Raw genomic sequence first — 26,711 nt, forward strand, 5'->3', positions numbered from 1 at the left:
TCTTATTTCAGATCGGGATCGGCATTCACATAGCATGTTTCACAACAGACGTTTGGTTTGACATTGTCAACTCAGTTGAGGCGTTTTTTGAAGAATTTTTTAAATTATTTATTGGCTACAGTAAGTAATTTTATTTTTTTTAATGTTACCAGATTATTTTCTCACTCTCTTTGACGAAAGGAAAGGAAAAGCGATAATTGTTAAATGATTTACGATAAAACTCATTGATCAAGCACAGTTTTGATTGAATATTGAAATATATTGAATCCAATTTTTACTTTTCTGAATTTCATTACTTATAATTGAATAAAATTGTAAATGTTTTACCAAAGTAGATTTGTCTTTCTGTTAAAGTAATATAAAGCCAGTGAGGAAGATGAACATGTTTAACTGTGTAACAGATGTGGCTTTGTTGCACAACACAAAATGTATTGTGTAACATTGAAAAATGCACCAGAGACTTTATAATATAGGTTATTGCAACTTGATAAAAGTAAATACTTAAAATTCTGTCTTGGACACTAAGCTGCCTCACCTATTCAGGACCAAAGGAGTATCCTAGTAAGGTCCAGCACAATCTCTTGATTTAGCTATTTACCTTGAATTAGCTATAGCTTTATTAAGCTATTCAAAATAGCTTGGTAAAGCTATTCAGGGCTCTGGATTCTCTATAATTTGTGCCGTTGAACGGCCCCATTCCCAATGCAAAAAATGTACCTTTTTTCCCAAAAGCAAAGTGTAAATTTCCCAATTTTTTTATGGCAAAATATTTTTTTAAAAGATCTTAATCGATGAAACTTAATCGCCAACAAGTGAGAATGAAACAATCTATAGTTCTGCGTTGAACTGTATAAATTAATGCATGCCACCTACATTCATAAGCTGATACGGCTTCAATAAGGAACCAGATTTTCCCAATTTTCCCCAAAATGACGAAAATTTTCCCAATTTGAACAGCCCTGGCCCCAGTTCCAAAATGTGGTGCGAGAGCCCTGAATAACCACTAATCATGAAAATTTTGTCCCACTTAGTGACTTATAAATACCAAATACCTATCTTGTGAAAATAAGGTGTCACAAAAATTTGACCTGCTAGTCATTGATCATCTAGGCCTAGAAAAAAATATGTTTTCTCCAGGCTGAAAAAAAATTGCAGTTGGTAGGCAGGTAGGCAATTCTTTTTGCATTTTTTTTCTGACTTCTTTAATTAAACAAAACATTTAAGTTACCCTGATTTAAAGAAATAGTGCTTGAAAGCATTTTTGTGACTTAAATTTATACTAGAAATTTTCATACAATGGGATAAAAACTGAAAAATTCAGATACTCATTGAAAAAAGAACTGGGTCAGCACTATGAATTAGGGTTGGTCGGGAAAGCAATAATTTTTTTTTCTAGGCCCAAGGATATTTCCTCATTTGTGGAAACAAACTTTTATTTGTAGAGAACTACTTATAATTTCAAAGAACATGGGTGGTTCACAGTCTATAGAGAAACCTCAGCAAGCCACTTCAGTTAACAACTTACAAGCCCACAACACAAACCAGAATTATCCTAGTGAGTGTCCAATGCATCAACAAACACAGCCACCTCAAAAGAGTTACCCAAGTGAATGTCCGATGCATCAGAAAACTCAACAGTCTTATCCCAGTGGATGTCCAATGCACCAGGGATCAAGCATCACAAACAGTGAAGAAATAGACCCAAGGAATATGGTAAATTGAAGTACAGATGCAGGAATTCTTAGCAAAAATTGACACTGGTTATTAATGCCCAGCCATGAATATTCAAAGAAAGTATTCAAGATATTTTTATGAGAACTTCATATACTGATATATATTGGAAATGCATTAACATTTTTGACCTTAACCTTTCCTATGACCTTGGCCTCACTTTTCTTAAATTTATGTTTAGCTCAGATTCAAGATATTTTTATCAAACTTCATATGCTGATAAATATTAGTGAGAGCTATTGAGCTGAATCAAAATTGGTGAGAGCTATTAAACTTTGTCATGATTTTCTGACTTTAACCTTCCCTGTGACCTTGACCTCACTATTCCTCATATACCCTTATCTTAGCAAGATACATTTCTTTTCATGTTGCATTACTGATGAACCATGGATGGGGCATTTATGTCCTATGGACATATTTCTAGTTTGTTTGTTTTTTTCGGGGGGGGGGGGGGGGGGGGGGGGGTGTTTTTTCTTTTTGTTTTTTTTTTTTTTTGTCTCCTTATTTTCATACAATGCCAGAAAATATCCATTGGGATTATACAAATACAGTGAAAGCTCTAAATTGCTAACATTTTGTCATGAAAATAAATATTTGTTGTATTTTTCTATTGTAAGAATATAATACATTTTATCATTTTTTTTTTTTTTTTTTACACAGCTTCAATAAGTGTGTTTACTAGTGTACGTGTTTACTAGGTACATTTGAGAAGAAAAAAAAAATCACATACAATTTTCAAAAGAAAAAAATTAAATCATCAACAATTTAACACAGAGATATCCTGTCCCAAACAATAATTTTTGACATGAAGACACAAAGCAAACCATTGACAATGAGTGTCAATTCTAATAATATTGTATAGAGCATTGTCTGTAAAAAAAAAAAAATGGGTGGAGAACTTGATCATATCAAAAAAAAAATATTTATATAATGAAATAGGTGAAGATAACAAACAGTGATGGATCTCAAAAAACCAACAAATGATACAAATCTCTGAACAGGGAATAAAACACAGACACCTGGAAATTCCAGAGGTGGGATCAGGTGCCTAAGAGGTACGCATAAACAAGGAAATGAATCATGCTATACATGCTAAAAGATCATATTATCAATAAGTAAATTTTAGTGATTCCTTTTGTTTTAATTCATAGAAAAACGCAGTAATAAAGGAGCACAAAAAGTGGCATCTTTGAAAATAAATTATAAAAGATCTAGAAATAAAATCTTACATAGCCAGATACATTCGATAGATTAATGTTTGAACTTTAATTTAGATGTAGTACTACTCTGGAGTATGCACTTTTCCACTAGAAAAGAGGATAACTATCCCCAGTGCATTGCATATTTCGATAAATTTGGTTGCCATAAGGAATTTTTCTTATCTTCTGAAAACAGAGGCTGCCTAGACCTGTTTAGATGCAAGGTTTGGCTAAGTCTGCTGTAAACAAGTGGGTCTAATAAGAATATTAAAATTGTATGTTTCTAAAGCTAGCTTTAAAGACTAGTCATGTACAATGTACTATAAATAAGTTGAAAAAGTATATTTCATAATTTTAAACCAACTTCGCAGGAGTGCAGTAGAAGAACATAACTAATCCTGTCAGTAAGCCAAATCAGTCATTTGCTGTATACAGGTAGAGTTTCTACAGAGAGTAAATATTGTTAGTACTGAATGTACATGTGTATACAAGTAGAATTTCTACAGAGAGTACAAGTTTCAAAGGTGTGAAAAACTGGGAACCATGCGTTTATATTAAGGTAGAAAGTAGAAGTTGGACATGCATGCCACATGTTGACCATCTAAACATCCATTTTAATGATATATCAAAAGCTGATAATCCTAAAATTACCAAAAAAACTTAAGATTTAAATTTTAAAAAGTGAGAAGTCTTATTTTTTATTTTAATTCATAAAAATTTCTGTCAGCAGTCTTGAAAAGAAAACACTACTATTTAGAAAAAAATAGTTAATTAATGAGCCACTGAAGAATATCAGTGGCCGTGGTATTAAGACAAAGCTTAACTCGGGATTTCTATTGCAATTTTATCCATTACAGAAAAAAAAATAAATTCCTACCTTCCAATGCTATTTTTTAATTTTAACAGTAAACAAGATATTTTTCTTAGGCCTTTTCAAAATCGAGAAGAAAGGGATTTTTGAATATCTTGATAGGGAAATCATTGGGTAGGATGAGTGAAATACCACCAGGTCTGGACAGACGGCATGTATATACTTTCCCTTCAAATTAAGCCAATGTAATTTTTTTTACAGATGCCTCCCCCAAACCAAAGACCCTCCCCTGATCAACCTTTCCCTCTGTCTACAGACAGAGTGGTGTCCAATATCCCCAAAGCTGACAGTGATGAGAATTGGGTATACCCATCCCCACAGATGTTCTGGAATGCAATGCTTAGAAAAGGTCAGTCCTGGCTCTTGAATCAAAAGATAATGATGGATTCTTTCATTTGTTTATTAGTATTGGTAAATTACTTTATTTTTGTCTAAGAATTCTTAAATCAATTTGGAATTTATGGTGGAATCTGCAATAGAAATATCGTGGTGGTTTGGATGAGTAAAACTCTGTAAAAACAAAAAATGGATAATTGAATTAATGTAGATCACCAAGTTTTCACTACAACTTATTTTCACAAGATAGGTATTTGGTATTTATAAGCAAGACAAAATTTTAACAAATTCTGGTCATTTTTGTATATAATCTACCCTGATGGAAATTTACAGGAGAATGAAATTTTCGCGAGCAGACCATAAAGTTAAAAAATAATGACTTCCACGAAAATAAAGTTCTCTTGAATAAAAAGTAATTTACAGTACTTAAAGGAAAATTGCTATCTAACCTAAATGAAACTGACACACACACTTTGTTGACTTTGACAGGCTGGCGCTGGAAGGAGGGTGACATTAGTGATAAAGACATGAACAATATCATCAATATCCACAACGCTAACAATGAACAGGCTTGGAAAGAAGTCCTCAAGTGGGAGGCACTACATGCCAGGTAAATATAAATTGTCAACGTCCACAATGCTAACAATGAACAGGCTTGGAAAGAAGTCCTCAAATGGGAGGCACTACATGCCAGGTAAATATAAATTGTCAATGTCCACAATGATAACAATGAACAGGCTTGGAAAGAAGTCCTCAAATGGGAGGCACTACATGCCAGGTAAATATAAATTGTCAACATCCACAATGATAACAATGAACAGGCTTGGAAAGAAGTCCTCAAATGGGAGGCACTACATGCCAGGTAAATATAAATTGTCAATATCCACAACGCTAACAATGAACAGGCTTGGAAAGAAGTCCTCAAATGGGAGGCACTACATGCCAGGTAAATATAAATTGTCAATGTCCACAATGATAACAATGAACAGGCTTGGAAAGAAGTCCTCAAATGGGAGGCACTACATGCCAGGTAAATATAAATTGTCAATGTCCACAATGATAACAATGAACAGGCTTGGAAAGAAGTCCTCAAATGGGAGGCACTACATGCCAGGTAAATATAAATTGTCAATATCCACAATGATAACAATGAACAGGCTTGGAAAGAAGTCCTCAAATGGGAGGCACTACATGCCAGGTAAATATAAATTGTCAATATCCACAATGATAACAATGAACAGGCTTGGAAAGAAGTCCTCAAATGGGAGGCACTACATGCCAGGTAAATATAAATTGTCAATGTCCACAATGCTAACAATGAACAGGCTTGGAAAGAAGTCCTCAAATGGGAGGCACTACATGCCAGGTAAATATAAATTGTCAATATCCACAATGATAACAATGAACAGGCTTGGAAAGAAGTCCTCAAATGGGAGGCACTACATGCCAGGTAAATATAAATTGTCAATATCCACAATGATAACAATGAACAGGCTTGGAAAGAAGTCCTCAAATGGGAGGCACTACATGCCAGGTAAATATAAATTGTCAATATCCACAATGATAACAATGAACAGGCTTGGAAAGAAGTCCTCAAATGGGAGGCACTACATGCCAGGTAAATATAAATTGTCAATATCCACAATGATAACAATGAACAGGCTTGGAAAGAAGTCCTCAAATGGGAGGCACTACATGCCAGGTAAATATAAATTGTCAATATCCACAACGCTAACAATGAACAGGCTTGGAAAGAAGTCCTCAAATGGGAGGCACTACATGCCAGGTAAATAAAACGGTTACAATATTATCTATGTCTACATCACTGAGATGAACAGCTTGTAAGGGGGATTTAGATTGAAAGCATTGCTCTCCAGGTAAAATAAAGGGGGTAGAAAGTCATGTTTCTACACGTTAACAATGGACAAGCATGCAGATAAATATATTTCCCATATCAATTGGGGACCATGGATGCATGTAAATATATCCTAGATAAAGAACCAGGAATGCAGGTATATACAGTCAAACTTCAATATCTCGAACTCAATGGGCCCAAGAAAAAAACTGAGATGTCTGAGGATTCAAGATATCCTGGGTAAAATACTTAAAGAATAAGGGGTTGGGACTTCCAAATCACTTCTGAATGATACTGATCTAACATGACATTGTATTCTGATATCTATATAAAGCCTAACTTCTGGATGATACTGATCTATCAGTACCTTGCATCTATATGACTGTGTATTCTGGTATGTTTAACTGTAAGCTATATAAAACCTTACTTCTGTTGTAGGGAATGTTCAGAGCCCAGATTAAAGCGATTTGGAGGAAAAGCTAAAGACTATTCTCCTAGAGCCAAAATACGACATTGGCTTGGGTAAAAAAAAAGATACTCTACATATTAAAAAAAAAAGCATTGTATAATCACCAGAATTCATATTGTGTATTAAATAAGTATAACTGCTAAAATGCTAAGCATGTCATACATTAGCAGACTGATATTTAAGGCATAAGTGGTGGTTAGAATTTTGTGTAAAGAAAAAAGCTTTTTTATTAGTCAGCTTTCAAACCATCACTAGTAACTTTTTTTCTGCAGTGCAGAATTTTGTAAGAAAACATAGTTAATACAATGAACATAGGGTTAACAAGCCTTTCAGTTAGTTTGGACACCAAGATTTTCAGTCATTGCGCAGTAGTGAGCTTATATGTATTCTAGATCAAGCAGTGGAAGTCATTCAGAACAAAGTTACTATCATATTACACTGGTTTATTGTTGTAGACTTTACTAAATAGATTACTATTTACAGGTATTCTCTCCCCTTTGACCGCCATGACTGGATTGTAGACCGCTGTGGACGTGAGGTACGTTATATTATTGATTACTATGATGCCGGAGAAGTGGACAAGTCTACTTACGAATTCACAGCAATGGATGTACGACCTGCCTTTGACTCATTTACGGCAGTTAAAGATCGCTCAAAGGTTGCGATGATGAGATGGAGCTTAGAACTAAAGGACAAACTCTCATTTGGTTCTAAATCCAGTGATGCAGAACCAACCAAAACGTGACAGAAAATAGTTCTGGTCCATTACACATTGTTTGTATCATTACACAAAGTTCTGTGTGCAAAGCTAATGTGCTATAGAAGTCAGCATGGTGCGAGTTTTACACACAAGGAAGATCTAATAGCGATTTATTCCGTGTCAGATGTAAGAGTCTCGTTTTTCCAAACATTCTGAGCATGATAGAGAAGGTGTACCGATTTTTATTTTGTTCATCATTTAAAATTTGACATAAGATGCCAGCACTTCTGGTGAACTTAGAGGTTAACAACAAACTCTGACAATGTTTTGGAATGTTTGATTTGCATATTTTCTTGTGTTATCAGTTTACTATTATGAATTATCATAGGATTTACTGGAAGGCTAAACCTTCTTTCTATGTATCAATACCCTTTAAGAGGTCCATTGCATTGTAAATATATTTTCAAAAATATCTGTATAAAATCATTTACATATATAAATAAAAAAAAACTAAGTAAATTGTATTTCAAATACATGTACTTTCATTTTTTATTACAAAAGTAAAAAAAGATATATTATGGTATAATACATACACAGTAACAAGAAATTTTATTCCAAAAAAGCATTGTGTAACCAGAAAAAAAATAAAACTCTTTTAACAGGGTTCAATAGAAAGGCACATCTTCACAAACTGTCCAGTTTGTTTATCAGAGTATCTGATCTTGTTGAATTACATGTAAGCAATTCAGAATATATTTTCAGTTTAGAAAGTACCATAATCCTAAATGTGAAAATTTATCAACTATATATCATCACTTTTCACATATATATCTTTAATGATAGGATTTTTACATTATACTCCTAAACTTTTACATCATTTTCATGAATAGTTACATTTACTGAAAGGAGGAAAAGTTGTAACAACACAGCAACTAATGAGAGACTCTACTGCAGTGAACACTTTAAGAGTAGCTAGTCAATATACATGCATCACAAAGTTTTAAACATCTTGCATCTCATATTTTTTCAGCCAGTTTTAAATTGGCAAAGGAAATGCTGCTTCTTTTCCTCTAATTCATGTAATATAGATTGTATAATAAAAACAAATACACTTGGAAGCTTTGCTATAAATGCGCCCAACTCATGATTAAGCTTGATGAGGAAGACTGTGATTAATTTTGAGTGCTAATTTACATACATTTTACAGCATGTGTGGAACAGTATTTTTGTTAATGCGTAGCAAAATTAAGATCAAATATTTGCATTAAACATATAAATGAAAGCAGGAAAAACTAACATTGTATATTGTTTTATGACACTAACTGGCAAGTATTCTTATATGGAATGGAAGCATTTGAGGAGAGTCAAGTGTACAATTGAAATGGAAGTTCTGCTATAATTCATCTCGGACTGCTCCACTCATTGTGTTTGTCATTGTAAATTTAATACTAGAATCATCATCTTTCTTAGCTTTCTTTTTTGGCTTCTCCATTTCAAACCTTTTACTCTCGATTTTTACAATGTCTGACATTTCGGAAACCTCCTGATCATTTGATTGATTATCCCCTGGTAGAGTGTGTCTATATGAATTATTGACCCCAAACAAAAATCTCAAAATGTTGGGATAGTTTAAGTCTCCCATCCTCTTAGTTTCAAACATCACTGCACTGAAACCCAAATCCTGGGTTTTCTTGGTCCCTTTGTCCTTGACATCAGGTAGAAGGATGAACAAAAGGGGTGTGTCAAAGAAACTGTCCTCCATTCCTAGGGCATTGTAATCGTCCAGAGTTGGTTTCACAACCCGAGCTGCATTAAAGTACCGCTTAAATCTGTAAGATACAGCTTTAAATAGAACAGGGGTCTCAGTCTCCTCTGAAATGGAAAAGTTTTAGTAGAAATTTTATACATACAAGTAGAAACTGAGCTCTCCAATTTACACTTAATGGTTTTATCTGAATAGTATTAAAGGATGCACACGAAACTCAATGAAGTGACATATTATTAATATTTTTAAACTTGAATAAGTTACCAGTGAGGAGCAGGAGTGGGAATCTAGAAGGCTTGGACATAAAACAGTCTACAAGGTATTCCTGGAGGTTCTTCCCCTTGATCCGAAGTGAATTGTCAGGAATTGAATCCACTGCTAACATACGAGCTTCATTTGGGGATTTGGCACTCAGCCAGGACTTCTTTTTTATAGACATTGGTCCGTGAGGATACACTCTAGCCTCTGAGTCATGGTTTACTCTATATTTCTGTTGAAAAAAAGGTTGTCTTGTAAAAATTTGAGCTATAAATACATGTAATATTATATTTTAGTACTTGTCTGATCTTATCAACAGAATATACTATAAATGGGGAATCTAATTATTTACCTTTTTTGTTAAATTGAAAATAACACGCACACACCTTTTATGCTCCCCTTTTAGGAGATACAGGGGCATATAGTTTTTGGTCTGTCTGTTTACCAGTTTGTAAGCAAAAACATTAACCTTGCCCATAACTTTTGAACAGTTGGTGCAACGGTTTTCATATTTAATATGTATACAATTCCTAATGATAAGACCTTTCTTTGAGTACCAACTTTTTTGACCTCATGACCCTGTTAACAGTTTTTAAAAAAGTTAAACCAAGTTAAGCCTTGTGAACAATATTTGTTCTAGGTAGTGATGGGACATCGGTTAATTTTCATAATCGATCCTCGGTCGGAATCGGTTACTGCTTCCGATGCCATTTTACCGATTATAGTCGGATGTCATAGTTTTGTGTATAAAAAGCAGACTATTACAATTATTTCATATTATTTCTTTAACACAAATATATAAAATATTATTTTCTTTGTTATTTTGCTTCTTTTACACTTTCTATTTATGCACCTTTTGGTTCTTAATCACCTTTGCTTCGTGCTAGTTGGCTAGTATCAGATGCAGACGCCATTTTCTTTCATTAAGAAGAAATAAATTTTAAACAAGAAATGAATAATTCTGGAATGTATTGTAGTAAAAGTATGTTTCCGATGATCAATTATGAAAAATTATAGGCGATCAGCGGAATCAGTAGCTTTTTTCATTAACAATTGATGTTTTCTGATTATCGGTACAACACTAGTTCTAGGGCTTCTTATATTTCATGTGTGTATTCCTTGTAGCAAGATATTTTAAGAGTACCAACATCACATTAATAAGTACAATAATCTCATGGAGAGGTCTGCACTTTATCAGAAGAAGAACATTTTTGATTTTCGCCTCATGAAATTGACCTTGGAGTTTGAATTAATTTTGAAAAACTTCAACCTTGGCCATAACTTCTGCACATCCATGCTAAGGCTTTCATATTTGATGTGTATTTCTTGTGACAAAACCTTTGTTTGGGTATCAACATTTTTGACCTCATAACCCTGACCTTGGAGTTTGACTTGCTCTTGGAAAATTTTAACCTCATTTAAGCTGTCATACGGTGGTATCAGTTTTTCACAAACACATCTTGTTTTTAAATAACAGCCAGGAATACTTTAGAGAACTTTAAGCACTGGATTCATTACCACTTGGACACATGGCTAGGAGTAATCTGAAAAATTATATACCATTCTTTCGAGCAGCTCTGCCTGGTAGCGCGTGTCTACCATCCCCACCCACACCACGCCCCTCAGATTGACGGCCATCGACTTCCAACTCCGCTTTAACTGACCAGCATGAAAAATGACAATCCAGGCATCGCTACTTCTCATAACACTGTCAGTGAAATTATCCTCGGTCAGCGGGAATATGTCCAAAAACCGCTCTTCTGGCTCAAAGGCGTATGTCATATCCTCATCCTCTTCCGTGTTTTGACACAAAGTTGGCAATAAAATGAAACTTAAAAGTACAAGCGATGCAATAGCTTGTAATGCCATTTCAAACTTCGCTTCAAAACTGACGTGCCGCGGCGTGGTTGGTTACATGAGACCGGAAGTTCTTATAAAAAATATAAAACAACGTTAGGTCGTTCCATTAGTATTCGATAAGGGTAATTTTTTAAAAAAAAAAAAAATAGATTTTCTTTGCGCATAAATAAGAATATGTGTTTAAAATAATTAATATCTTTGGCTAATTTGGCTTAATTTCACAAGTTTATGAAATGAATATATGAAACTTCATAAAATTTAAAACTCTTCTGCTGAGACGTAACCATGGTAACTGAAATATGAATAAATGGGAGGGTTGAAGTTTAAGTACGAGATATTCCGTTTTATTCTTTCACAACCAGTACGTCTATGTCATTTTTTTTTTACATTTATTTTTTTTCTTTTCATTTTTCTTTTCTGAAAGTTCTATATCACTTTCCTTTTTAGGAAAGTACCGCTGCATCTATGTCTGGTGTCGTCAACAATCAAACCCGGTTTGCTCATTACAGCTGGGTTTCGGGATAATGTAATTTGTATTTTGTGTGTTTAAACTCACTGACTGTAATAAAAAATGAAAATTGATAAAATTCGCAGTTTTTATGCCCCCGGATCGAAAGATCCCGGGGGTATATTGTTTTTGTCCTGTCTGTCTGTTTGTCTGTTTGTTTGTCCGTTTGTCTGTTTGTCTGTTTGTCTGTCTGTCTGTTGTCAACTTTAACCTTGCCCATAACTTTTGATTGGTTGGAGCTATGACTTTCATATTTCACATGTGTATTCCTTGTGACAAGACCTTTCTTTGGGTACCATCATATTTGACCTTTTGACCTTGACCTTGGAGTTTGACCTACTTTTGCAAAATTTTATGAGACTTTAACCTTAGCCATAACTTCTGAACAGTTGGTGCTTGGGGTTTCAAACTTCACATGTGTATTCTTTGTGACAAGGCCTTCCTTTGGATACCAACAACTTTGACCTTTTGACCTTGACCTTTGAGTTTGACCTACTTTTGAAAAACTTTAACCTTGGCCATAACTTTTGAACAGTTGGTGCTTAGGGTTTCAAACTTCACATGAGTATTCCTTGTGACAAGACCTTCCTCTGGATATCAACCACTTTGACCCTTTGACCTTGACCTAGGAGTTTGACTTACTTTTGAAAAACTTTAACCTTGGCCATAACTTTTGAATGGTTGGATCTAGGGCTTTCATACTTCACATATGTAATCCTTGCGACAAGACCTTCCTTTGGATACCAACCACCACTTTGACCTTTTGACCTTGACCTAGGAGTTTGACCTACTTTTGAAAAACATTAACCTTGACCATAACTTTTGAATGGTTGGAGCTAGGGCTTTCATACTTCACATATGTAATCCTTGTGACAAGACCTTCTTTTGGATACCAACCTATTTGACCCTTTGACCTTGACCTAGAAGTTTGACCTACTTTTGAAAAACTTTAACCTTGGCCATAACTTTTGAATGGTTGGTGCTAGGGCTTTCGTACTTCACATATGTAATCCTTGTGACAAGATCTTCCTTTGGATACCAACCACTTTGACCTTGACCTTGACGTTTGACTTTTATTCAAAAAACTTTAACCTTCGCCATAACTTCTGAACAGTTGTATCTAGGTCTTTCAAATTTCATAGGTGTATTCCTCGAGACAAGACCTTTCTTTGGGTATCAACATTTCTTATCTTTTGGCCTGGATTTTGACTTGCATTTGAAGAAACTTTAACCTTCGCCATAAGCTGCCATACGGGGGCATCAGTGTTTCACAAACACATCTTGTTTTTAAACATATTTCAATGTACATTAAAAAGATACAGGGGTTGACACTCGCCATTTTGGATTCCAGGGGTGCCTCGGTTCACACTTGATTTTAATCAATGTCTACACTTTTCCCAGGCTACTGATTTCGGGTGAGATCTAGCTTAAAAAATGATTGAATAACTACGTTAAAATTGTGTCGTCAGCCGATTTACGCATGCTGTATGATTAAACATGCAGTGAACCAAAACTAGCACTGGCGAAAGTGATGATTTTTATGCCCCAGGATCGAAAGATCCCGGGGGTATATTGTTTTTGTCCTGTCTGTCTGTTGTCAACTTTAACCTTGCCCATAACTTTTGATTGGTTGGAGCTATGACTTTCATATTTCACATGTGTATTGTTTTTGTCCTGTCTGCCTGTTTATCTGTCTGTCTGTTGTCAACTTTAACCTTGCTCATAACTTTTGATTGGTTGGAGCTATGAGCCTATGACTTTCATATTTTCATATGTGTATTCCTTGTGACAAGACCTTTCTTTAGGTATCATATATTTGACCTTTTGACCTTGACCTTGGAGTTTGACCCACTTTTGCAAAATTTTATGAGACTTTTACCTTGGCCATAACTTCTGAACAGTTGGTGCTTGGGGTTTCAAACTTCACATGTGTATTCTTTGTGACAAGGCCTTCCTTTGGATACCAACAACTTTGACCTTTTGACCTTGACCTTTGAGTTTGACCTACTTTTGAAAAACTTTAACCTTGGTCATAACTTTTGAACAGTTGGAGCTTGGGGTTTCAAACTTCACATGTGTATTCCTTGTGACAAGACCTTCCTCTGGATATCAACCTCTTTGACCCTTTGACCTTGACCTAGGATTTTGACTTACTCTTGAAAAACTTTAACCTTGGCTATAACTTTTGAATGGTTGGAGCTAGGGCTTTCATACTTCACATATGTAATCCTTGTGACAAGACCTTTTTTTGGATACCAACCACTTTGACCTTTAGACCTTGACCTAGGAGTTTGACCTACTTTTGAAAAACTTTAACCTTGGCCATAACTTTTGAATGGTTGATGCTAGGGCTTTCATACTTCACATATGTAATCCTTGTGACAAGACCTTCCTTTGGATACCAACCACTTTGACCTTTTGACCTTGACATAGGAGTTTGGCCTACTTTTAAAAAACTTTAACCTTGGTCATAAGTTTTGAATGGTTGGTGCTAGGGCTTTCATACTTCACATATGTAATCCTTGTGATAAGACCTTCCTTTGGATACCAGCAACTTTGACCTTGACGTTTTACTTACTTTTAAAAAACTTTAACCTTGGCCATAACTTTTGAACAGTTGCAGCTAGGGCTTTCAAATTTCACAGGTATATTCCTCGAGACAATACCTTTCCTTGGGTACCAACATTTTTTATCTTTTGGCCTGGATTTTGACTTGCATTTGAGAAACTTTAACCTTCGCCATAAGCTGCCATACGGGGGCATCAATGTTTAACAAACACATATCTTGTTAACTATGTAAAGTGTAGAAGCGTCCCGGAATAATGCACGGAGAGTCTAGAGAGGTTAAAAACCGCGCCAAACTTATTCTCACGCCAAAAAAAATAATATAATAAATAAAAATAAATAAATAAATGGCATTAATTACTCCTTCGCTAAATTCTAGAAACATACTTTATCTTATCTTTTAAAAATGTACCAAAAAAAGTCACAATTCATTTTTTGACAAAGGATTAGTTTTTTTTCGGACCAAAACTTATAACACTTTCCTTAAGAAGGAGATGGACGAACATAGCGTGCAGAAAGCCTGTAGCTTCAGATATATAAAAATCATGTTCAATTTGTGAATTTAGTATTTACAGAAAAGTTCTCATTATTGAAATTTATAAAACTATGATAAACAAAACTTTTTTGAGGAAAATTTTCTCGGCAAAATTTATTCTTTTATTAAAAAATGTGGTATTCGTGGGGCTCGAACCCTAGCAATAAAAATCCTGAGGATCATTTTCTTTCAAGACTAGCGCGCTAACCACTAGACTACACACGTCCTGATGAAAAGTGGCATTTAAATCATGTTTGTGATATGACCCTTGACTTAATGGACTTCAAGTATTTCTCGAAAAGGTGCGAATGTTACGTCATAAAAGTATAGGTATAGTGGGTCTTTGCTCCATATTTTTGTTGACCAAAAAATGTTTATCTTTATGCAAACTGTGAAGATTAACTTTCAAAAAAATGGAGCGAAGTCCCACTCATATCGAAAAATAGTGTTATAGTATGAGAAAATTACTCTTTTTGGCCTTTTTAGGGTGTGTATAATATTTCATAAGCACATAATTTCAATCTTTGTGAGATTTTTGCCAATTGTAGAGATTTTACATAAAGTATATTTTAATGTTAGATGAAATATCAAGGAAAAGTTTGTTATTATTGAGATTTAATTTCATCTTTTTTATCTACATAAAACGAATTACTATGTTTATAATACTTTTTAACAACACTAGTTTAAATCAATAGTTCAGACTTTTTTCTACGTGCAAAAGGATAAAGTTTAACTGACTTTCACTAAGACATGCACAAGCTATGTGTCACCCTTGTTTCTCTTTACTATCGTAGTTATCATAGTAGCGATTAGGAATATACTGACTTTACAATACTTTCAGGTGCATTCCTCTTTAATTTCTGTATAAATACACATTCGTCACATGACCACAAAATAAATTCATACATTTAAGGTTTTAAAAAAATCAATCAGTTCATTAGTATAAAACTATACATAATACGCAAAATGTTTGATATAAAGTATAGACACAAATCTAAATACAAGTGAAAAGGTATCATTTTGAACATTTATCAGGATGTAAGGGTTTAGTGATCAAGCCCTTTGAGCTTTATGGGATTTGATCACATGACCCCCCGTATTTTTATCCCGATAAATGTTTAAAAGTTCTTTATTAAAGTTCTGACCAGTGTCTTATATGTAACCCCATATAATAAGGGGGGGGGGGAGGGGGGTTATGAGATTATCGAAATATTTCATCAATTTTTAATACGAAGACCAAAATACTACTTACTTAAATAAATAAACATTGATGGAGCAAGCTCAAACATTTGTGCAAAGATTAGTCCTCAGCGATTAAGTTTTGCAGCAAGGTGTACATAAGAACACGTGCTAAACGCATTAGTGTTAGCCTAAACGCATTAGAGCTAGCCTGGTAATATAAAATGTGACACAGACATTGGGGCCTGATGAAAATTAAACCTTTCGCATATTTACAAAAAAAAAAAAAAAGAATTAGTCGACGAACATGGGAGAAAGTGCATTACCATTAGTGTTTATTTGTGTAGAAAATTCCTAAGTTTGCCATATTTTGTTTAATTTAGTGTTTGTATTGTCTCAACAGTGGCTGAGCATACGTACTATACTTTTACTCGTAAATTTAATTTGGCGGTGAGGAAGCAGCATATCCAGTTGAACACACCGTGACAGAAGCCGGCTATTGCTCTACGAGCAATGAGCCCGGCTAAAACTGAGACAAAAATTAACTAGTAAATGTTCCTTAAAGACCAAGAGAGGTCAATGTGAGAGGTAAATTAAATTATGGAGTAAAAAATAGTACCGAAGTACTCTTGTTTTGTTAATAGTCTGCATTGTAATAGTGATAAATTGGGGCAAGTAGAACTAACTTTATTTGATTTAAATGAGTTATTTCATTGATCCTGATCATCCTACTTCTCTTGCTTTTGGGCAACAAAGCCTCGTGTATCAGTTTATTTTCATACTTCTATGGATCCTCGAAATTGTTGTATTATACTCAGGTGACCGTTAAGGCCCTTGGGCCTCTTGTTAATATATGCATTCATTTGTAACTTAAGCTAGCAACTTTGCTTATCTGGCACCCCCCCCCCCCCTCAAAAAAAAAAAAAAACTCATCTTGCACAAAAAAACGACCTTGGTATTCCTCCATAGAAAAATTATTAAAAATTCTTGATATTCAAAACATTATGAAATATACAAATTTGTAACTTCATTAAAACAATCTCAGATTAAAAATATTTAATGGATAGCAGTACTCAAATGAAAAAACTTAAAGAGGACAAACTTGTCACTTATTTATTAAAAAAAAAAAACAGTTTCAGACAAGAAAAATCTCTAATTTTATTCAAACCTGAATACAGAAAGTCAATCTGTAGACTATGTGTATTATATCAGCACAGAGACTCTTCATAGAATTGGGAAGATAAATTGGTAAATAATAAATTATATTTGTATATTTATATATTTAAAAGGGGGGGGATTAAAAATTCGAATAAAATGTGATCGAATTAGTAATTTACGAGTACATCGTCGCCACATTTTCGTATAATAAACATTTGAAAAACTTACATGATAATTGGAAAAAGTCATTCATGGGTTTTAAAATATTGCATCAAAGAAAGTTAAACAAAGAATACTTTATGGATATGTTGTCTCACTTTTACTTTCACTTCTGAGTGAAATTGCCGCCATTTTGAAGATTGAATGAAAGAAAGAAACGTGAAAGGAACATAGTCAACGTGAGTTCTTGTGTTGTTATGGACGGGTAAGCCTTAGTCAAGCGTGAATACACCATCCCTAATTAGGCTTTAATTTTTTTTATGTCATTTGACCATTCAGTCGTATTAATCCCCTAAACGTAGGTAAACAAACACACATGGTGAAATAGAAAGCTATCACTTCCGTTTTGTTCTTACTTCGGAGATGTTTGTTTAATCTATCTCATCCTGTAATTTCTCATTCAGGAAATCGTTATTGAAGGAAATAATTTTTTCTTTTAAGTCTCATCCTTTTTCAAGAGGCATGGTGTAATCTACTTCCACAAACATGATAAAGGAAAAACAACATACTCCATATTACAGTACTAAAAACACAGAATTACAGTACTATAAAAACACAGTATTTTAATACTTAGAACACAGTATTGTTAGTACTAAGAATAAATGTTTTTTGAGAATCGAATTTTGATGAATAATTTAGATTTTCTGACATCTTGTCAAAACGGAAAAGTCTTTTTTAGTAACAATTTAGAATTTTTAAAATATATTTTACAGCATACCAAATAAACTGTTTGGAGAAAAAAGGGGGAAACTTTTTAGTCTACTCATGAATTCAAAAGTTAACAAGGTGATTTTTATCTGCTTTAGCTCATTTTATAGAATCTTAAGATAAAAATAAAATTCTTAATTCCAATTTTAGTTCCCCTTAATTGAACTTCTCTGGTCAGAATTTGTATGGTGTACGTTGAATGTTTGTATGTCTGCTTGGGTTTAATGTTAATGTTTAGAATTCTTTGTTTAAATGGCTGCAGTACATGTAAATTTATCAGTCTGGTCAATGAATAAATAATAGAAAATGAATAAAAAAGAGTTAGCCAGACAGCATGTCCATACCTTTAGTAAATTTCTTGAAGCATTATCATGCATCGATACATACGCATATGATTCATTTTATGGCCTTGTTGTAGTGTGTATCACCTGAAAGCATTTTTAAACAGATCTACAACTGTACATGGAAAGCATATCTGAATGAAAAGTGTCGTATTTAGAATGTTCTTTTGATTCTTCAGTTCTCTTAGTTGTATAAAATTCTAATACATGTACAGTAAATCTCCTTTAGTACAAACATGTATATATCGAATTTACAGTCAGATATAGCAAAGTTTATTGGGATCCTGGGGAAATAATTAAGAATTCTTTGTAAAATTTTAAAGTTATAATGAACTCTGATATAACAAAATTATGGATACAGTGAACTGATTTGTTTGTCCCGTAGAGGTTAAAAATAATGAAATTTACATCTTTTACAGTAATTTATTTTTAAAAATCTCAAATTTTAGGATAGTAAACTGACAATTTTTTTTTACATTATTTTAAAACGCTATACGTTTTAACGAGTTTGTTATACAGATGTAACAAATTAAGGATATAGCAAAGTAAAATTCACAGTTCCCCATGACTTAGCTATTACTGAGTTTTACTGTATAAGAAAGGACAGATATTTACAAATCACACCGGATTTTCCTTTGAAAGAAAGCAAAAAGTAACAATACGATAATAAATGGATTATGACTGCAAGATACAAATTTTTTATAAAGCTGCTCACAGTTGCACGGGAAACTACCCAGTATGTGCAACCTATTGTATGTGCATTCCTTAAGTGTTATGGAGCTGATATGTGGATTGCTATTTGAAATTTTACTTTCAAACTTGCTACAGGAGTTGCAAATGACTATAAACAATATAAACCTATTTATATGAGGGTCAATAGTTAAATGGTCGATTTTATTAATGTGACATTCAAAAACTAAATGATATTCATTATTATAACCCCCACCCCCCAATTCTTGTTACAGTGATGCATGATGATCAGTGGAAAGGCCAATTGATTTCATTGTCCAAAGGTCAAGGTCAAATCAGTAATAGGTATAAGTTAATTTAAGGACACATCTGGTGTCATTTGACCTCCGTGTTTAAGATTGCTACAGAGGAGGAATCCATTTATGTTAACTGTGCATATTTTTGCCTGGCTGTTCTCATTGTATTTTAAGTATATAAGTAAATTTCACATATTTATAAAGTAATGAGATTATGAGGCCCAGATTATGACAATACTGAGATGGTTATATTGATTTTATGATATTACACTAGTTTGACTTGGGATGAGCAGTGGATTCTGAATTATTTACAGGAATGTGTTCCATATGTACATTTTAACATCTAACCACATTTCTAGTATCAAATGTATTAATGAAATAACAAGTGTAAGAGTGGCCAAATGAGTACATGTACCAACAACTTACAATTCAAAAGGGACCCATACAAAAGTATGATGTCATTTGACTTGAAAACAACTTCCCAAGTGTTGGAGTTTTATCAAATAGAAGTTATGTGTATGAATATGAATGTGTATGTTATGTGTATTGTAATTACGGTTAGAAAACTAGTCAGCTTTTGTAAGTTTGAAGATATTTAGGAAAATAGTATCTGATATAGTGTATCATGACAATACCAATGGTTTAAGGGCTGAGTGATGTACATGTTCTTGAGAACGTTAGTTAACACATATTATTTTATTTTACAGAGATTACCTGATGCCTGGAACAAAGGTGAGAGTTGTCTTTCTTTATTTCCTATAATTAATTATCCATTAATGTCCTAAATTAGAATATGTATTCAAAATTTCTACAGAGAGCCAGCCTCCCACCCTTTCTCACTTTTTCTATTTTGATTGTATCTCCAATAAATAAAAATATATATATATTTACTACAAACTAAGGTAACAGGCAAAATCCTTCATAACCTGTTTATTGTTTAAACAGAAAGACTACGTCTTGTGCAGTATATAGGTTACTGGTATTGTTATGTTTGTTGGCAGTGTGCTGGCAGTGTTGCTGCTGGTAAAGATTGAGGTCTTAGGTCACACTGACCTGTGGTCAGAGAATGAGTGTTAGAGGAGAGAGAGAAAAGAGAGAGAGGAGAGAGAGCCTGATGATACAGTCAGAGTGTCAGTAGATCTGTAGTTTGTTAGCTGTGATGGAGTTAACATGTACATCTACTGCTTCAGAATTACCCATGAGAGAAGAAAGTCATATAATCATTGCTTTGCATGTACCGGATTAAGTTTTAGGAAAAAACTAAATAATGCATTGCTAAGTATACCCCAGGATAGGTGCACATTAAAATTAAAGGTGTTCTTTTTGACTGGATGTGTTAAGAAAACAAATAAACTTGCCAAATTCACAGTTGTTACTATACAGTAGAGGAATTTTATTATTGAAGAAGTTACAGTTTGGACAAACATACTATAATATAGCATAAACAAAGAGGAAAAGCAGGAAAAGAGAAATTGTAGATTGATAGACAACCACAGCTCAGACAATAGGACTGTCAGAGGTTTTAATAAAAACACAGTTTATAGAAAGGTCACTTGTACTTGGCCAAAGCATCAGAGGAGAATTTTTTTAAAATTCCAGATTTTCTGAATTCTGCCTCAGGGAAATTATTTAACAGGATTTAAATTTCTTTGGAAAAGGATGTAAATTGATTTCACAAAATAGAACAATAGAATTAACTATTTTGATAAAATGTGTAGTTAAAGGATGTCTGGATTTCTTTTTGTCATTGTTTGAGTTATCCCCCTTGATACAGATCAATATCTGAGTGACATGTCTATGATAACAAACACACACTGTCATACATGTTACTGCATCAGCTCTAATTAAGTGAAGCTACTAAGTGTAGGCAAGAGAATGCCACAAAAAAATAATGTTGAAATAGGAGAATTATTCCTCAACAATGAGAAGGTGTCACCATGTGTAGTCCTGTGGCATCTTGTATAGGGAGATGATATTTCTAAATAAATGTAACTCATACTCATTATGATATTGCACTCTATATTTATTGGGGGGGGGGGGGGGGGGGGAGGGAGGGGGGTTCTGCAGTTGCAGTGTTTCGCAGTGTTTCACATGGTTGAAACATTTGTAAAATATTGTAATTATTGATTTGGTGTTGTCAATTATTGGTGCATGTGATGTTTGAGGTGGGGGCTGGGAATTCTGTCGGTGGCTGTTTGTTAAGCGACAGCTGGGTGATTAGTCTGACCCTTTCCTGTATTGTTAGCAGTCAGCATCAGAAATTGATTTGTCCCGTTATATTGTTACCTGTCTATTGTTCTCAGGTAAACCATACGTAAATATACCTCTAGCTCTAATTGCAATTTTAATGGGAGGGACTTAGTGCTGACGTACTGCCAGATATTGAAACATTTACCAATATCCATTATTACACATGAAATATTTATACCATATCAAGGTCCATCGCGAGGCATCGCCAAACATCTCATCTATTATTTACCACAGCAATATTATTTCAATTCATGATGAGCTACGCCAATTAATTAAAAGGACTGAGAAGTTATTATCAAGGTTCCTGCCTTATATCAAATGACTTGATTGCGGCCACTGTCATTATTAAGAGCAATTGATCAATGGTACGAAATTATGACATAAAGATTTTCTATTGTCCCAGTAGGCTTTTGTCCCCTAACGCTTCTCTTCTCTCCAATGCTGCTGGAAAATTCTTAACTTTCTGGAAAATATTGAATGTGTATTCCTCTCTCAAACCATCTGGGGGATGAGAGGAGATTGTGTAACAAAGATGTGACATTTCCCCCCTAAATAAAACCCAACAGGACCCTGCTCCAGAATTTCTCATAATTGATTATCCCGGTGCTAAATCTAGTTATTGTTCCTAGCAGCTAAAGAAGCAGTATCTATTTTTTTTTATTCCAACTGGAAATTTCTGCATTGAAATTTAAATTGCAAATTGGGAAAGAAAGTTCATTTCCTTCATGGAAAATTAAGTTAAACTTATAAATGATTTTTTGGAAACATTGAACTGCTTATTTGGGAGGTAAAACACATGGCTCTCTGATGTATAATTAAATTATTTATAGAATTGAGAATGAAATGGTCTCACGAGCACATATATTCTGTATCGGTTATTTAATTTTAATGACTGGATCAGCTCCTGGTGGCATTACCTGGCTCTTTTGTTGACTGATGCTGCTATTCTATTGTTTACTGATGGTCTGCAGTGGATCAATGGCTGATCTGAGATGACAATTAACCCCACACATCTGTTGTATAGGGTCATCTGTAACAGGTGTCCTGTTAAACATCTCATGTTCTGTGTCCTCTCTCAAACAAGCTTCTCAACTCTGAAAAATCAACTATCCTACTCAAAGATGTTATTTTCCATTTATTAAACTCTGGATTCTCTCAAGCTTGTGAACTTTCCCAGATTCTCTCAAGCTTGTGAACTTTCCTAAAGTCTCTCAAGCTTGTGAACTTTCCCAGATTCTCTCAAGCTTGTGAACTTTCCCCGGTTCTCTCAAGCTTGTAAACTTTCCCCAATTCTCTCAAGCTTGTAAACTTTACCAGATTCTCTCAAGTTTGTGAACTTTCCAAGATTCTCTCAAGCTTGTGAACTGTCCTAAATTCTCTCAAGGTTGTAAACTTTCCAAGATTCTTGAGCCAGCCCTCACCAGTCTATGACCTAGGCTAGAATGTACTGTCCGGGATTTTTCCAACTCAAGATTTGACCCAGCTCTGACAGCTCATTGAGCTAACATTGATTTACACAGTATTCCTAGACAGCAGCTCATTGACAACTCTTTACTTCTATCTATCCCAAATCAAACTCAAGGTTGGAAAAAACTTTTTTACTTATTTGTTAGTAAAAAACAAAAACAAACCAGACAAAAACTAGTAAGTTGTCATCTGCCATAGGGCATAGTATACATGTATAATGTATCCATAGCAAGTCTGAGCAGAAATGCAGGTCTGCATGTCCTTTCTATTTGTTCCATTAAACTTGACTGGTATCACCTAATAACTGTCTGTTTCTTGATAGCATTAATTATCCCCAGTCACCTCTGTCACATGACCTCAGGATAACCATGGAAACAGGTGTTTGTGATGTTATTAATAAGTGATTTTGGAAAGTGCTAAAACATTTGCCAAACAATAAATTGCAACAAAATTGTGAGATTGTTCATAGTTAATAAACATTTCAATTCCTGCCTCCTGGGTTTTTCTTTTTGTCTTGGTCAGTGATAACATTGGCCATTGATCACCAGAATGGTCAGGTCTTTAGTCATTGCTATCTATTCCTCTGATCTTCAGATCACTGTTCTATTAGATGTCTATTGGTCTCTTGTCTCCAGACACCAGGACTATCTGTGTATTGTCCTTCAGATCAGGTTTTTGCTAACAATCTTCTGACCAGAGCTATTATCTGTGAGGGAGGCTCTAGCATCAGAGTCAGACACTTATCAATAGAGGCTCACCTCCCCGGGGGGATACAGAGGCTGGCTACAGTGTTTGTGTAAAGAAATCTTTCTGTGATAGGGAATGGGGGGATAAAGAACCGGTGTGTGGCCAGCCTTCTGATGCTATGTTAAAAAAATATTCTGTGTACACAAAGGAGTAGAGATCAGCTTCAAAGGTTTATCAATATATACAGAGGAGATTCAGTTAGAGAGAATGGATTCCGAAGCTTTTTTTTTTCTAACAATGTTTTGGTCACATCAAAATGTCCATACAAGCAGCTAGATTTGATTCTTTTTGAATCATTGTCATTTCTTGCCAAAATCCTTAAAATGAGTTTATAATAATATCATCCGTAAGATACATGTGAAAGTCATTTATCAGGAACAAAATTAGAAAAAAATAAGGCATAGATCTGTCAGAAATCAGGATGAATGGCAAAAATATCCCTAATTCTGACACCCAGCAGTGCCAGTGTTTTACAAGTCTGGACTAATAACAAATCCATTAAGGACTGCTGTCCATTTCATTTTTGACACTTTAAATATAGTCCCAATTAAATTGATCTTCTTTTCCGTTTTGTTTGATCTGTGTTAAGAATAAACACAGCAGCCGGTTGTAATCAGGCGATTGTTTCTCTGTAAAATTCAAACTCGTCATTCTGCTCTAATTTCCACCAGTAGCCTCACAAAGAAAAAAAATCGGGATGAAATTGATCAGCAATCTTTCAAAATTATTTTTTTTAATACAATAGTTATTGAGAAATAAAATGTTGGATTGATTTTTTTTCTAATGACATTTTAATTATTGATTTGAATTTCAAGTAATTGTCCAATTAATATTTTTTTTTAGAACTCTGAACAAGTTGTTACACAACACTTTTTGGCTCTGATGGGCCTGTTTTTTCTTTACAATCAAAAAGAATAACTTGGTATTTATCTGCAAGTTTTGAATAAAAATTGTTATATCTTCAATAGAGAGAGTGGCCTTGCTTTTCTGGAAGGTGGGTTTAACTCGTAACTCAAAACCTGTTCTTAACAAAAAATTAATTGGTCCAGGCAATGTATTTTCTGGAGATTTTTTTTTGGTAAGAGTTGAGGAGATTTAATAATTGGTCGATTGATGGCACCTATAATTTGTAATGAGTGTTGTGCAGTAACCCTACCCTTGTATGTCCCTGTGTGACGGTGTAGATTTATATACTGAGATATAGCCACATACACCAGCTTTCAGTTATTTCCCATTATTGTATAATTACACCAATTTCAGTCTTCACTTTGAGATTGTCAGGTTTTGATTGCAGTGATTGTATCTAAGAGCTACCCCAAGGCCGAATTCCCGTGTCCTAACCTGAAGGGCCTTGTTGAGAGATATATACACTGTTAATTTGATGTTTAGCCAGCAATTCAAAATTCCTATTTATATTGGGGTTTTTCCTTCCTATTGTAATATTTCCCTGTGTAAAAGTTCTACCTTTGTTAATTGACTGAAGCACAGTCTAATTGATTTTTAAATTTTTATTGGAATAATCAATAGTGTTGAGAACAAATAGAATCATAAAAGTGACAGAGAGTAATTATTGATCTGTATAATTAGAAATCCCCCCCCCCCCCCAGATCTCCCCTACCTCCCCCACGGGACAAACACACGCTAATATAGAGGCCTAGTATTGATCCCCTGCTTTATGGAGAATTTGTCATAGAGGAACTCAATGTGTCAATATTTGTTTAAATAGAAAGCCTTCAATGTATAAGTGTGGTATGTAGCATTTGATTGGTTGAGGGAGTGTGTACACAAGCGGTAAGAGCTTTTGGCTATTAGGTTGTCATCAGAGAGGAAGCGTGTAGAGCAGTCAGTGTTACAGACTGAAGGAGAAGAACATAATGTGTGATTAGTGTGCTGCAGCATGTACGTATGCTATTATACCTACCCAGGAGGATCGCACCACAGCCCTGCCACCGTCGCCCCCGCCCTAACCGCTGCACCGCAGGCCGCCACTATCCCTGTCACTGAACCACTGCTTGTGCCCGCCACACAGACAGCTCTACCCCCTCAGACGGGAATCCCTACCCTCACCAGTCAGTTCCCCATCACTGTCTGCAGAAAGGTAAGGGAGGCTGATTTACCTGTGATTTTACCTAGGTGTGATATTTTTAGTGTCAGTGTTAGAGAGTGGGACCCTTCATTAAAATCTGGGCTGCTTTAGGGTGTAAGTCCTATTAACACCTTGTGTACACTCTGTCCTGTTTGTTTGAAGTAGTATTTTATTGTCATGGAAATAGATGGATCTCAGAACAGTACCTGAAGTGAAGTACAAATATTGACCAAGCTGTTTTAATGTGAGTCATTTATACTTTCTAGTAAGCCACCAGGGCCAGCACCATATTTCTATGCTTGTTTTCATTTGGTCTTACACCTTATAATCTTTCCTTTGGTTTTGATTAACTGCAGAACTAGCTACAATGAAAACAAAGTTTTGTTTTTCTAATTTCTTGAGAATTTCTCTGAACTGGTCAGAGCTTGGCCTTATCTCTCCTTCCCTGAAGACTTGGCTAATTGTTGAGGTTTAGCTTTGGCTGAGGTTTGGGAGGTTAGAATTTTGGAGTTTTACAAGTGTCATAAAATATATCTGCTGTGTAATCTTAGGGATAGTAAATCCAGGCTTCTCTACCCGTCCAAACAATTCACTGATAACATAACCAATATATTGATCAGGTCAGAGACATTCAGGGTGAGAAATTGTCTAGGACAGAGGAGGGGGAGGGGGCATACTAAGAGGGAAGGGGCACCTGCTATAATACAGACTTGGGTTGTGTTAGAGCAAGAGAGTGTAAATATATGTGAATAAAAAGGACACAATTGAAACACAGTTTTTTAGAGCAGGGAGGAAGAAAATCACTAATTTTATTTCCTGAAATAGAAATTTCTCTTTCCTTTGTATTTACACATATCTGAATTGAAGATTTGTAAAATTGAAAGGTCTGGAGGTTTATTATGATAAAATTAGAGGAAT

At 34.6% G+C, this 26,711-nt stretch overlaps 3 protein-coding genes across 6 annotated transcripts in view; 2 read left to right on the top strand and 1 right to left on the bottom strand.

Moving 5' to 3' along the window:
- The first annotated feature begins 37 nt into the window (after window positions 1-37).
- LOC133200869 (holocytochrome c-type synthase-like) lies at window positions 38-7,692 on the top strand. Its single transcript, XM_061336681.1, has 6 exons — window positions 38-120; window positions 1,443-1,713; window positions 4,003-4,150; window positions 4,627-4,747; window positions 6,431-6,514; window positions 6,945-7,692. The coding sequence occupies exons 2-6, from the start codon at window positions 1,468-1,470 to the stop codon at window positions 7,204-7,206; spliced, it is 861 nt and encodes a 286-aa protein (XP_061192665.1). The 5' UTR covers window positions 38-120; window positions 1,443-1,467; the 3' UTR covers window positions 7,207-7,692.
- A 55-nt stretch (window positions 7,693-7,747) lies between these two features.
- On the bottom strand, window positions 7,748-11,106 carry LOC133200868 (uncharacterized). The gene is made up of 3 exons (XM_061336680.1): window positions 10,745-11,106; window positions 9,191-9,416; window positions 7,748-9,033 (listed from the first exon to the last, which is right to left on the bottom strand). The coding sequence occupies exons 1-3, from the start codon at window positions 11,051-11,053 to the stop codon at window positions 8,555-8,557; spliced, it is 1,014 nt and encodes a 337-aa protein (XP_061192664.1). The 5' UTR covers window positions 11,054-11,106; the 3' UTR covers window positions 7,748-8,554.
- Window positions 11,107-17,283: 6,177 nt separating this feature from the next.
- The window catches only part of LOC133200870 (polypyrimidine tract-binding protein 1-like), a 29,368-nt gene continuing 19,940 nt past the window's right edge, over window positions 17,284-26,711 (top strand). For 2 of the 4 annotated variants that reach the window (XM_061336682.1, XM_061336683.1), the window contains exon 1: window positions 25,503-25,805. In XM_061336682.1, coding sequence (XP_061192666.1) covers window positions 25,605-25,805 — 201 coding nt within the window. In that variant the 5' untranslated portion in view covers window positions 25,503-25,604. Of the gene's footprint in view, window positions 17,414-19,950; window positions 19,976-25,502; window positions 25,806-26,711 lie in introns of those variants that run through there. The other 2 variants (XM_061336685.1, XM_061336684.1) reach the window with 2 other exon arrangements.

This window comes from Saccostrea echinata, unplaced genomic scaffold (genome assembly GCF_033153115.1).
Source record: "Saccostrea echinata isolate AGI-Se365-2 ecotype Australia unplaced genomic scaffold, CSIRO_AGI_Sech_v1 ptg000041l, whole genome shotgun sequence".
In the NCBI taxonomy this organism is placed as follows: domain Eukaryota; kingdom Metazoa; phylum Mollusca; class Bivalvia; order Ostreida; family Ostreidae; genus Saccostrea; species Saccostrea echinata.